Source organism: Phaseolus vulgaris, chromosome 2, assembly GCF_000499845.2.
Source record: "Phaseolus vulgaris cultivar G19833 chromosome 2, P. vulgaris v2.0, whole genome shotgun sequence".
NCBI classification, from domain to species: Eukaryota; Viridiplantae; Streptophyta; class Magnoliopsida; order Fabales; family Fabaceae; genus Phaseolus; species Phaseolus vulgaris.
The window spans coordinates 41,807,506-41,821,958 of record NC_023758.2 but is presented as its reverse complement, the minus strand read 5'-3'; the positions used below and the strand labels follow the sequence as shown (position 1 = coordinate 41,821,958).

General features: G+C 29.1%; 2 protein-coding genes across 3 annotated transcripts; one reads left to right on the top strand and one right to left on the bottom strand.

Moving 5' to 3' along the window:
- The first annotated feature begins 6,358 nt into the window (after positions 1 to 6,358).
- Positions 6,359 to 6,838, top strand: LOC137809503 (uncharacterized). The gene has a single exon (XM_068610611.1). It carries the CDS (start codon positions 6,359 to 6,361, stop codon positions 6,836 to 6,838), a length of 480 nt encoding a protein of 159 aa, XP_068466712.1.
- Positions 6,839 to 7,069: 231 nt separating this feature from the next.
- On the bottom strand, positions 7,070 to 14,023 carry LOC137812217 (ADP-ribosylation factor GTPase-activating protein AGD12-like). Of its 2 annotated transcripts, none has more exons than XM_068614133.1 (10): positions 13,884 to 14,023; positions 13,283 to 13,387; positions 11,742 to 11,823; positions 11,435 to 11,510; positions 10,242 to 10,405; positions 9,708 to 9,834; positions 9,351 to 9,467; positions 9,118 to 9,213; positions 8,392 to 8,680; positions 7,070 to 7,386 (listed from the first exon to the last, which is right to left on the bottom strand). In XM_068614133.1, the coding sequence occupies exons 2-9, from the start codon at positions 13,320 to 13,322 to the stop codon at positions 8,399 to 8,401; spliced, it is 984 nt and encodes a 327-aa protein (XP_068470234.1). In that variant the 5' UTR covers positions 13,323 to 13,387; positions 13,884 to 14,023; the 3' UTR covers positions 7,070 to 7,386; positions 8,392 to 8,398. The 2 variants fall into 2 exon arrangements, with proteins under 2 accessions (XP_068470234.1, XP_068470235.1); XM_068614134.1 differs by having other exon boundaries at positions 13,790 to 13,940.
- Positions 14,024 to 14,453: the final 430 nt, after the last annotated feature.

Below are 14,453 nucleotides of genomic sequence, written 5' to 3'. Positions count from 1 at the left end.
TATTTTATTCTTAAAAATGTTTTATTATTTTTTTAATAAATTTTCAGCTTTTCTATTTTTAATTTGTTTATAGATTTTTGAATTTTTTGTATTATTCAACAGGCAGACCAGCCCATTAGTTTATGGGCTAAGTAGGCCTATAAGGACCCACCAAATCAAAGCCCATTTAGTTTAGCAAGACAATGTAGGCCTCTGCTTTATGCACCCGACAAATTATTTTCTGCAACTAAAATATTTCAATATACTCCTCTATACCCTATTGTTTATAAATTGGGAGGTACAAATGAGGGAGAAAGTAGTTGCATAATAAAAAGGTAAAAATAAATAATTATGGAATTTTTAAATTTTTTATTATTATTTAATTTACAACTTTCTATAATTAAATTTATCATTCTATTATTAATAATTTAAATCGTATTCAAGAATCATAACGATCCTTATGAAATAATTTCCGGAATTAACGAGTCTTAGAAAATATTCTTATTGGTACAAATAGTTTTTCGATATGAACCCAGATGATTTTCCTTCTTTACAAAAAATATTAGTAGCAAATATTAAAAAATAAAAAAATATTAAATATTAGCACAGTATTTTATTTATTGTGTTTATTTTCACTGTACTTATATGATATATTTAGATAAAATTATCCATAAGAACTTCTCAAAAGAGAAAAAAAACAAGAAGAAAATAGAATAATTTTCATAATTTAAAATTAATTTATATACTATTTAAAAATTACATAAGAATTAGTAATTTAACTTTAACTTGTACAAAAAAATATTATATATTTTTTTCGTAAAAAATTCTGTTTGGAGAAACTTTTCTATGCTCGCACTATTTTATTGTAACTGGAATTTTTCTGTCTATTATTTTTTCTTTCATCATGCTAATGTTTATCATAATTTTTATGAAAACTTAGATATATTGTATTATTCTTATTGAATATATATATATATATCCAAACTTTAATGAATGAAGAGTCGTATTTTTTTAAAAAAATTATCGAACCTTTTACAAGAGATTGAAATGTGACAAAAGATGTTATAGCATGGGATGAAATTCGTAATACATTGTAATTAGCTCGTGGTTTCATGAAGAATGAGATCGCTTACACCAGATATTATATGGAAAACAATACAAACATAGTTGTTAGATAATTTTATTATGAATTTATGATTTCATTTCAAAATTAGAAAATACATTATACAATAACTTCTAATCAATAATATGGCATTTTCTCATTATTTATGTTACACAACTTCTAATCAATAATATGGCATTTTCTCATTATTTATGTGTAACATGTTTTGCACTTACATTATTTGAATTTTGTTACTATTAAAAAAACACTTTTATAACAATTTTAATATTAAAAAAATTATATTTGTCTAAAAAAAAATCATTTTTTATTAAGTGACTTATAAATAATAAAAAAAATCACAATAAATGTATCATTGACGGTATAATTCAGAATATAAAATATATACTCTAAAAAGTAAAATTCATAATATATATAATTTTCAAAAAATAAAATTGGAATTTCATTACATATGGAATTGAAGTTTCAAATTATGGGGTGCTAAATGCAATTTACAACAAAATATGCAAAAGTTGAACACAATCCATCTCCCATGAACTAACCAAGGTGTTCTAATAGCAAAATATATATCAGTACAAAAGAATTAACATTAAACAAAAATATATCATTCTTTAGTCTTAATTAAATTTTTGAATAATTTATAATTTTGAGTATATTTAGTTAACCTCTTATTAAAAAAATTATTCTATTGAGCGTTTAAATTTATTTTTTTTTCATTTAACTTTGATTTTTGTTAACTATAACTTTTGTCTTTGGTTTCCAATGATTAACTCATCTCTTTTGTCTTGAATCTCCTCCAAACCATCAAAACTCATAAAAAAAGAGAGTTAATAAGTGAGTTCAAAAGGTTGATAACAAAACCAAATAACAAAATATTTAGATGGAACTAAAGAAGAAATATTTTAAGCACTTATTAACTCTAAACATTTTAAAAAGACTTAAATATTTTTTAAAAATAAAAACCTAATTAAAATTACCCAAATTTATGAATTACTTCAAACTAACATTTTTTTATAAATAAAGTTTCTCTATTATTTTTCTCACTAGATTTCTCATATTATTTCATGTTTCTTTAATTTCTTCTTTCTTACCATATACTAAAGTGAGGGAAATCTATAGCACACCCATGTCCTCACCAACAAAAATTCTTTGTCCTAACAATATTTCAAAGCCTAACAAACCAAGTGAAGGAATGGAAGGTTTGAGATTTGAAAATTAGTTAGTTCAAAAGTTGTTGCATATGCAAATGATAAAAAGCAAAAACATCATCAATATCAAAAAACCAACCAACACAAACTATATACCCTTCCATGCACACAAAACAAGGAAACATCATGAACATTTAGAAAATGCATGTTACCTTTAATTCTACCTTTATATTATGAAATTTTATTTTATTTCATGTGATTTTTATTGCACTAATATTTTAAAAATGTTTTTACAACTTTTTCTTTGATATAATATTTTATAAAATATACATTTTAATAAAAAACTTACTCTGTTTTTAACCTATTAGAGTTTGAAAGATAACATATTTATATAGTTTAATTTATTATTTAAAATTCAAAGTCTCGAACTTTTTATTATAAAACTTACACTTTAACTTATAACCTTAATTATGATAAAAATACTCAACAAAAGCCATGATTGCACATTTGAATATTTGGCTTTTACTTTACGCAAACATTGTTAAATACAATTAACATGCACTGAATTATTACATGTACTATTATTTTTTATGAAACCTAATAATTGTTAATAAAAGTGATTTGAATATTCTTGTTTGATTTTTAAAATTAAACTAATTAAAACATGTTAATATTTTTATTGGGATTTCAAGTGTTATTTGGAAAATTTTAATTTAGATATTTTTTAACTACACTGTTAATTGTACATATGTAGTGGGATGTATGAAAATAAGTAATTAATGTCAGTTAATTAAATCTTAAAATTAGACAAATTTACAATTGTATTTTAAAAATAAGTAGGCATAAATAAATATAGACGTACTTGACCAAATAATTTAGATCAATACTTATTTAATAGGCTTTTATTACATAATAATTTATAACAAAATATATAGTAAATAAGTATTGAAGTAAAAAAGTTAAGTTAATCATAAGTAATTTTTAAAGCTTACAGAAGTCCATAAGTTACTCCAAAACAAAGATATAAATAATATATATGTGGAGTTTATGATTATGGTTTATTTTATCTAATTATAAATAAATAATTAAATAATATATGTATGAAGCAGTTTATTAATTTATGTTCAAAATAGCTTGTCGTTATATTATAAAGAGAGGAAAAGTTTGGCTGAGTTTTTTTCCTTTTCAAAATAAAATATTTTAAACATTATTTCAGCTATTCTATTCCAGCAGAATGTAATAAAGACATATAAATTTAAGATTGCATAATTATATAACCCGATTATTGTATTTGTTTATTAATTACAATGTTTTTTTAAAATTTTTGATACAGATAAAACCTTAAAAATAACATGCTGCCACATTACTAGAAGATAGTTAAATTTTCCAAGATTGTATAAAATTCTTTAAATGATTGAACAATACTTTAGTAAATGATAATATAAGAAAATTAAAAAAATAATTTGTCAAATAGATATTATTAATTGTTAAACTTTATGCACATTTTATTTCGACATTATAATTAAAACAAAACTCAAATCTAAATCTAAATACTTGATTTCAATGTATTGGTTGTATTGTTTTTTTAATTAGTTTAAATGATTAAGAAGGTCGAGTCTAATGAATTGAGTTAATATTTTATAATATATTCACTACAAGAAAATCATTAAATATAAATCAATTTTAGAAAGAAAAATAATTAGTTGTTATATAACTAACTAAAGACCATTTTAGAGAATATTTTTTTTTGTTTCTACATGAGTTTTTATTATTGTTAAATAGTTTTTAAATTGGTATCTAATTAGTTACCAAAGTTTTAACTACCAATTATTTAGATTCTAAATTTGGTAGCAAAAATCTTAGACGCTAATTAAATACAAATTTAGAAACTATTTATAAAAAAAACTAATTTAAAAATCAATATTTTGTTTAGTTTTTAAAATGATCTCTAATTTAGTCAATATAGTAATTAATTATTTATGGTCTCTAAAATTAATTTTTATTTAATAATTTTTTTTAGTGATTTTATGTCTCAACTTCCTTTAAATAATACAACTTTTAGAACACAATTTGAAAGTATAAAGAATGCATTGGTATTTAAATCCTTTGAAAGAAATTGAATTAAACAATGTAGAACTTTTACCTTTTAAAATACACATAACTACTCCATATATGATTCATTTCTTTCTCCTTTCATTCCAAAGTAAACACACCATGGATGAATTGTTTATTGTGCAAAGTTTTGGGGTGCATGAAGATCAATCCATGATGAAAAATGAATAAAAGCAAAGACCAAGAGGAATAAAGCCCTAGACATCTTTTTATAGATGAGGCATATAATCACTAAAAATACTACTAACAACACCCAAATAAAAGTTGTTGAACAAGGAGTGTATCTTCTTTTCTTTTTTGTTTCTCCTTGTACATGGATTGTGTCTTTTCAACTCATATTGGAACATGGTTTTGCCTTGTTACTTTTTACTTTTTATTTGTTTGTTCTTTTATACTATTCCTAGTTCCTTGTTTCTACCTCTTTTCTCCACAAAAGCAATTCTATGAGATGAGCAAAACCCGGCAGCATCTTAGGAATTTTCCTTTCCAATTTCTTGTCGCACTCACTTCACCTTTACTTTTTTTTCCCTCTTCTCGCTAGATTCTTACAAGTATTTTTGTATGTACTTGTATAACATTATACATACGTGTATCTATCTTGAAAATTTCACACAAATTATAATATATATGTTAATGCAAAATTGGATTTCTCTTTGGTGTGGTCATTTTGAGTTTAGGGTTTTTGGTTTTCTAGGTTTTTTATTTTTTATGTGTTCTTGATCATATTGTTAGGAGTATCTGTAGTTATACTTCTATGTTCAAGTCAAAGATTTAAATAAGGGTATTAGTTTAAAGTCAGAATTTCATTATCTTTTATACTTAAGATATTCACCTATTTATAATGGTGTATTTGGACATTTGATTGTACGAACATCAAATCGGACTAAATCAAATATTTTTGCTCTTTAATAATGATTTGAGAGATGTTTGTTGTATGATTTTTGTTATTAACATTGTTAGATTTCACAAGTTGCTGGAAAGATGAGATCACAACATGTCAAGATATCGGATAAGTGTGTGAAAATTCAACTCTCAAAAGCTTGACAATAAAATATATAAGTCAAGTATAAATCTTATTTTATAAACTAATTTTGAGAATTTAAGTTTTTTTTTTCTGAAATGTCAGATATAAATATACTAAGATGACCTGAATATATCAATCAATATATCTTATTTCTTATTTCTCAATGTTGATGATAGAAATTGATTGAAGACAAAGTTGAAAGTTTTTCAAACTTTAGTGAGAAAAATAAGATTTTTAAATGTTAGTGAGCCACACGAGACACGAGGACTTATGTGGCATTTACATGGATACTCTTATCACCAATAAAATAGTGTTAGAGATAAAGGAAAACGTTGAAACGATGGATGAAGTTAATTGTTTTTTTCCACTGGGGAGGTTTGGTTGGTTACAGTTGGTATTTAACTAAAATTTATTTTATAGTGAGCAAGAAATAACAATTTTCATATGCCATTAAAAAAAATAAGTTGTATTATGCATATGCAATTTCGATTTATTTTTCTTACTTAATCAGAAGAATAAAAAAGTAAAAAAATTGAAATGAAAAATCACAAGAATACTTAAAAGAGAAAAGTGAGTAGTAGTAAAAAGACAAAGGAGATAGCGGCGAGATGGAGAACAGCAACCTTTACCTTTTCCTCCGACACAATGTAAACACACACTTAAATGGTTGAAAATCTTCACTATAAAGATTTCTCTAAGAAATAATAATAATAATATTATTAAATCAATTACTCATTAAAATTAATATGTTTTTTTAAATTTTCATTTTAATTTATAAAAATATTTTCTTTTCTTAATTTTTACCATTAGAGAACCATAAACTTATTTTCCAATCATCTTCTTTCTTGACTTTAATCATCGTTCATTCTCAAACGACACCGTATTCCACAACATGCTTCTCACTCTCTCTCTATATATATGCTTCGTTCTCTTCACTTTCACTCCAAAATTTACTCCAACCATAATTCACTCTACATGGCCGTTCCTTTCGCCCTGGTTTTCTTCGCCGGAGTTGTTCTCGCCGGAGCTTCCAGGGAGCTCCGGCCATCGGAACACGGCCTAACCTTCCAGACACTCTCGCCGGCGGAGGCGCATTCCTCGCCTGAGATGCGCTCCTTCTTCAACAGCGCAAACTCCTCGCCGGCCATGTCCTCCTCCTCCGACGTCGCGCTGCCGCGGGCCATGGACTCCGGCGACGCCTCCCCGCCTGCATGGTGGCAGCCCACCGTAGGCCACGGCGGCGATGGAGTAGGGAAGGCGCTGACGGTGGCGAGTCTGGTCTGCGGCGTGGCCGGCGCGGTTCTGCTTGTGGCTTCGGGCTTGATCTATTTGTTCAAGCACCGAAACAGAAAGCAGAAGACGCTAAACGCAGCGTTTTGCGGCGAGAATGGGAATGAATGTGAAAATGATGAAGCGGAGAACAACAAATTGCAATTGGTGGTACGCAACCCTTAGAATTGTGCTCTCATTTTGATTTTGATTTTACATTGCTTCGTTCATTTTTCTCTCTCGGTAGTGTTGTATGCTTAATTCCACGTTGCATGTAAAGCGTAGCGTAGCGTAACGGTGTTAGATTTATGACTTTATTATATAATAATATAATATATACTTCTTTATTTATTTCGCCTTTTTCTATTCTTCTTCGTTAAATTGCTAAAATATATAAATATTATTAAGATAAAAAGGTACAAAACTAGTTTGTAATTTTTTTATATAATTTATATATATATATATATATATATATTCACGAACTAATTTTAATTTACAAGTATTTTTTTAAAGTGATTATAAAAAGTCTGTGCAACATAACCTTTGTGCAAAAAGTAAGGAATATTTTTGCTCATGATATCTAGAACATATCACAGCAACATATGAATACCGTCCAAAAATTTCTTTTTTTTTCTTCCTTTTTTCTGACGCGCCGTACTGTTATTGATCAGGATTTCAAATTATCGTTACCTTTCAATCCGAAAATGCTTCATTCAGTTGTAGATAAGGATTTCCTGTAAATAAAACATCAATTGATAAAAAATATGTGAAATGAATAGTCAATTTAAAATACTCTACTCAAATTTGAAGAAACATTCACTTTTTATCTAGTTCTCTTAAACATTTGACTAAAACAAAATTGTTTTCAATATAAAGATTAAAAAATGCTTATCTGTTATGACAATGATTTGATAATGATATTTTAATTAGTCTGATAAACTGTTTTTTATTGACAGATAAAAGCATAATTTTCAATATGCATCTTATAACAGCTGAACCTTTTGAGCATCTAAGATCTAACATTGACTCACCCATAATCAAACCAACAAAATCTTAGAGAATTAGGTTATAGTGGCAGTTTTTCAAACAAAACTATTGGTCAAGTAATTACCCCCTTTTATAATTTTTCTATTTAACTTTACTTTTTATAGTATTGCACCAAGCAAAGTAGAGAAAACATTAATAAAGTGAAAGTGTTCCCTAGTTAAACATTTATATATTTTCTTGAAATTATAGATGTTAACATATTTTCATCACTTAAAAAAAATCATAAATGGCTACTATTGTAGAACCGAAAGTTTCAAAACAACATTGTGATTATGCAAAAAATGGGAATAATTTTCACATTTCCCTCAAAACGAAACATGGGATAAAAATTAACAAGTATATTTTCTCACACAAATTTTATAGTGATCATTCTTGTAAACTTAAATGGTAGATATGTACTCAGCGGGAGGAAAGTAGAAAAATATATCTAAGCACAAATTATCATGGTTTTTTTAAGAAAGCATTTTTGTATACACCAATTGCAACAGAGACATGGAAACTGAGATGTAGCTAAAATCCATTCTTTCTGCATCTAAACTTCATCATGTGTAGTTTAATAATTTAGTTGTAAAAATTACAGAAATGAACACAAAATGTTTAGTTATTTGTTATAGGTAGATGGCCAAAAACAGCATAAAATTTGAAAAAAAATCTCTATAAGAAAATAGAAAGTTTAATTAACAGTAATTTACCTAATGATCAAGACTCAAGAGGTATCCACTCAAGTGCTAACTCTAATTCTCCAGATTCAACGTTCTGGAGCTTGATAAATATCTCCTGTTTAACCTTACCATCAACAATATTGACTGCGCTATCATCTATAAGCGCATTGTCATGGGATTTCATCCATTTTCCTATCTGCATATTATCAAACATTCTAGGATCTCCATAGGCCATTGCAGATGTAATCAGGGGTTGAAGATCAATGTCTGCTTCCCCCATTATATCATCAGCTGAAAGTAAGTCATAATCAAATACCTTCTGCAATCCAATGTAACCAGCGGTTATGATAATGTGCCATGTTTTTATATCTTCATACCATAACACACACATGCAAAGACAGCTAGAAACATCACACATTAGAATCCAAATAATGAAACTACCAAATGAGATACCCCAAACTGGTGGAGGCAATAGACAGCACCTTGCTCCAAACTATAGTCCCACTAGAGGACCGTTGGGGAAAATAGTATTTTGATTTTCATGTAGAGAAAGTGTGTAAGAGAGAAGGAAGCTTGAGTAGGGTTTGGTTGAGGTAATATATGGATTTGGTTTTACAGTGAAAAAAGAGTCATGCAATGTTGAGGAATTGGGAAGAAGGAAGCTCAAGTGATTTGGATGCATATGGCAGAAATATAGAATAGACATAGAATCTGTTTCCATTTTCTAACAAAAGACAAGACAAAATTCAACCTTACCAAATTCAATAATCCAAATTGCTGAGTAACAGACAGCATAAGTTCTTCATTCCAGACTGGATTCAAATTACTATTTACTACAGTTGTCTGAACAGTCTGAAGATGTACCACCAAAGCCAATTCAGAAAGAAAGTTATCAACGTCTAGAACTCTTCAGTTAAAAATTAAAAATGAAACATAAAGAGCAAAATTTTCTAAAGAATATATGCCAATGAGAACTGAGAACAACCAACCTGTTGGCCAAGTGTGAAGATAACATATGGATCACTGGTCATCATATCTCTGATAGCTAAATCTGTGCCTTTGATCACTTTTACCTTCAACTTTCCAATAAATCCTGCCACTCCATCCTGCTATGACCATAAATATCAGTCAAACATCCAAGGAAAACCACTCATACCAAAGTTGTAAACTTGGATGAGTACAGCTAGTATTGTCCATTTAAAATTATCTCAACTAGAAATCTTTCATCTGGGTTTAACATCAATTTAACTCAGTGGAGATCTAGTTCACATTGACATGCTAACGCAACATATGGTCAACAAACACACAACTCCAATCAAAGGAAATAAAATATAAAATATAATTACCTCACGTGAGCCACTACTACTTCGAAGATTATCCTTAATCCCTTTGGTAATGCTTGACGGAGGATTCATTTTTCCCGACATAATGCGCAAACTAGGTTTCAAAAAGGCTTGACTTTCATACTTTAACCTGCAGTACAAATTGCCAAGTTAAAATGATACTTTTAACTCGAGCATTGATAATTTTGGTATCGTAGATTTTGAATAAAAAAATATTGGTATCGTTGATGATGCTACAATGAGCAATATCCCAGCTCGACCTTGATCAGTCAATGATCAACCTAGGATAATGAACTGCTATTAGACATAGTAGCAGAAGATAAGTAATCTTGGAAATAAATGAGTCAGCAAAGCCAAATGGTAAAAAAAATCATGAGAAAGCGAGAGCACAGACGTTCATATCAGTGTCATCTAAAGTAGCCTAAAAGCTTTACCCACTTAATGGTGACCATAAACATAATAAATTTATAAAACAATCAAAATGGTGCTAAGAATGTTAGATGTTCAGTGTAAAGTGTAGATGAAAAACAATCTAACCGGATGAATTTCGTGCGCTGCTCATGAGTGGCATCTGGTCCAGGTTTTGTACATCCTTGTGGAATGTAAGCCTCATAAATTGAATTAGCAGAAGAATTTCCTCCAACTTCAACCATTGCATCTATTTCATCACTTGACCATTCATCCAATGTCACAGACAAAACCTGAAAGTAAAAATAAAATGTTCTAAGGCTTTAGTGCATGACCAGATAAATAAGTTCTTTACACTATTAACCAGATAGAAACAACTCATTGAAAAGCAAGCAGGGCATGATATGATTAAAAAAAACTTCATGCACCTTGCCTCAGTGCCTTAGGCACGTCATTAAAATAGCAAGTTTACTTCTTAGTCAAGAGTTACAGAGATTCATTTCTCATTTCTTATTATTATATATAGAATAGATCATGTGTCTAAAGTTGGTTGGTTCTCTTATCTTTGATATAAAATTTCTTTGCATCATGTATCCAGTACAAAAGTTGACAAAATTCAGAATTAAAATGACCTAGTTTTCCGCATTTTATTTTAAAATCATGTAAGAAAAATGTGAAAAAACGAAGCATATATGACAATAAAGGCCAAGAGAAACTCAAAGAGCATACTCCATTGGTAGAGGAACAACACTATATTGAAGATTCACATTTCATAAAAAGACATGAGAAGGGATACCTTGTAATAATTTATCTATTAATACTATATTTTCCACTCCTACTAGTCTTCATTTAACAACGGATATTAGAGAAAGAATAGTTGTAGCAGATGTTTTACAGGATACCTAAGTAGTACACTAAAACGAAATCCTTATTTGGAAAGTTTACACCTCTTGTCTCATATGATTAATTTTAGTCTCTCTTTGGCTAAATTTCACAAGATATCACAGTATGTTGTGGATCTAAGAATATGACTGGTCTGTCAGCACGTACAACATAAGGCAGTAAATATGAAACACATGAATGTACCTAAACAAAGTAAATTTCACCAGACTACTTCATAATTACAGACATTTAAGAGTGGTTGTTTTTTCTTTCCTCATCTAATCAAGATGAACCCATTTCAAAAAATAACTAGCCATATATGTAGGTTATTATTGGTCTCTCCTTTTGTTCTAGACAAAAGAAGAAGAAACTCAGTTTATACACTCCTTGGTAAAAATAAAATCTTCTTTCTTAAGTAAAGTGGGTCAGGAACAGTTTACCTTTGATACATGAGAACCAAGACTTCTGTGCACACCACAACATTTTAAGCATACAAAAACTCCAATATTCGCTGACCTGAAGAAGCAATTAGAAAAAATGATTCACAATTAGGAGGTAATATGCATTCCACAATTTTCTATTATGACAAAATTCATATAGTTAGTTTCCTATAACTTAATCACAAGGATCTTATAAATCCTTCCATAAAATGGTCAACACTCAGACTGCAGTTATGAGTATTATAATCAATGATCATGACCATAAACCACTGAAAGAAAAAAAAGGTGCACAGGTGAATACACTTACGCCCATTTAGGATCTGGAGCATTACAATCAGCACAAAAACGATTATGTTGTTGAAGCAATAAATCCTTCACTCTTCTTTTACCTGTAAGAGACCTGCCAATCGTTCAACTTCTCAAGAAAATAAAGAGAAAATAACTTTTCTTTCACAGTTAGACAAGGAAATAAGCAGCATCAGATTTGCCTTAAACAGAATTGTCCTGTTTTTTTATATGAGTTTGCTTATGACTCATTGGTATCGAATACTCCTATTTGTTTCTCTTTGAAGAGCCCACGTTTCAAACGTAAAGAAGCTTCTCTTTAAAGGCTTATTTTAAGAAATAAGCCTATTCTTTTCTTCTTGGCCCAACCTAAAAGCCTATTTCAAGGCTTATTTTGCTTGAAAGCTTTGAAAAAAGCTAAGAGGCCTATGCCTTGGTTTTCAAGATATATTATATTTTGAAAATGTTTTTGTAATGTGTTATTTTGGTGGTACAATTAACAAACATATAAATATACAAAGTCAAGGTGCTGGGCATAAACATGATACTTTAAAAGGCAGGCTTACCCAATTTATTTCTTTTGATAGAAGTTTGAAAGAATCTTAAGCTGCTTTGCTTAAAAGCAAGCTCTCAATCTCAATGAGCCCAAACAATTGATAACAAGACCAAATATTCCCCAAAAAGGCATGTATAGAGACAGTTCCCAGTCATTATTTGAAACCCCAGAAGAACTTACATGCACCAAAATAATAAATCTATGGAGAAAGTAGGTAACAACAATGAAAAAAAAAACTATTAGAAAAGATGGAAAAATCTTCTTGGTTTAAGTCTTCCCCAATGTAAGGTGAACAAACACTCATCAGGGATCATGCAGTTTGTCCATAACTTCTAAATAAACCACACAAAAACTGTAGAAATGCATAAGCTATCACATGACCCAGCAGTCATTCAAATACCATCCATATCAGGATCAATCATTGCAACTAAGCAATGCTAGAAAGCATTTCTTCTGAGACTATCATAATAGTCTCTCAGGTGTCTGCACTTCATCAAAAAATATGAATACAAATCCTTCAAAGTGAGTTTTATCCATCACAAGTATAGATACAAACCCTCCATTTAGAAAATCAAACACACACACACACACACTAAGTTATCAAGTAAAGGTGCATTCATCATTGGTTTAATTTAAAATGCATAATAAAATAAACCCACTCAAATTTATGAGCGGATATGCCTCATTCATTCACTTTAGAAACAAATTGCATTTAGATGTTTTTTATTTTTCAAAGTTAGTAACCCTTCCACTTTTGTTTTTTGCTTTTTTAATCCACAATCCTATCTAAATATAGGACCAGATTAAAACTTCATCAAACTCATCAATCATTCATTCATATCATTATTATTGTTATAATATAGTTGTTAAATGGTTGTTTTAATTATCAAAAGTATTATTTTTCTATTAGTTCTTCTTATGCTTATTCGAACATGAGTTTATATGGACTTTAAGAAGGACAAAACAGTTAAATACACGAGAGCATGAAATTAAGAATCATAGCATACTTGAGGCAGGCCTTCCATATTCTGAACGTTTATCACTCATTGCCACCTCTGAAGCCAGCAATAGTTCAGACTGCAAATCCTATTATAGCAGCCAAGCTAAAGAACCTGGAAAGAAAGAAAGATCTCGTTATAGACTAACAAAACAAACACCCCACGAAATCCTATTAGAACATGACTTTTCTTTAATCTTTAGTTCCTTAATCCTTTTCCCCAGAAATAAATAAAAATCAGTATTTGAATAATTAACATCATCAATGCAATTACCCCTCAGATTAGTCTAATTAATCTTCAAGAGAAAGGAGGGGAAGATAGAAAGATCAAGCATCAAAAGTAAGAATTAGAAAAGAAGCAAATTTTGGTATTATCTGCAGACATCAAAATTGTTCTGTCCTGTGTGTTAAATATTGAACTTTCTTACAGTATAATTAGATTTTTGCAAGCATTTACGTATATCATTCATTCGCCACAAATAAATAAAGAAATGATAACAATGGGGTAACCTCTTACCCTGTTTTCATTTTTCAAGTGATGAAACCCCAAAATTCAACAAAAAGAAAAAAAAGAACTGAAACCAGAGCTACAACAAAATTTTCTCAGCAACCTTAAATTTGAGATATCCTCGGTTTCAAGAAACGCAAATGCTCGTCACACCGTGAAAAAATGTTGGATTTCTGGGTGTCAGGAAATTATTTTTGAAAGACTAATAATAACGCTGGCATGTTCTTGAGGTGACATGAGGGAAAGAGAAGAAAAACGAGAAGAAGAGAGAAACTAATAATTGAGTGTGCAAAGATAGATTACAAAGAAAAAGAAAAAGAAAAAGAAAAGAGAATAAAAATAGCTGTGAATGAATGAATTGGAAGAGGTGAGTTTGAAATCCACAAGAGAGAATGAGATACATATAAGGAGGTCGTGAATCGTGATATGTTTTCTCATCATTTCATGTCACAATTTGTTGGCACCCACCAACGTTCAAACAATTTTTTTCTTATTGAAGTTAATTAGTGTCGATGCATGCTTAAAAAAAAGATTATTTTTGCTTAATCACAATCATTTTTAAAATCACAATTATTTTTAATTAGTGCACTCTGGAGTGTATTAGTTAGTTGGGAATGATGGAAAGAAATGAAAAAAAAAAGTTATTTTTTTTTTCTCATATAGTTTATGAAAA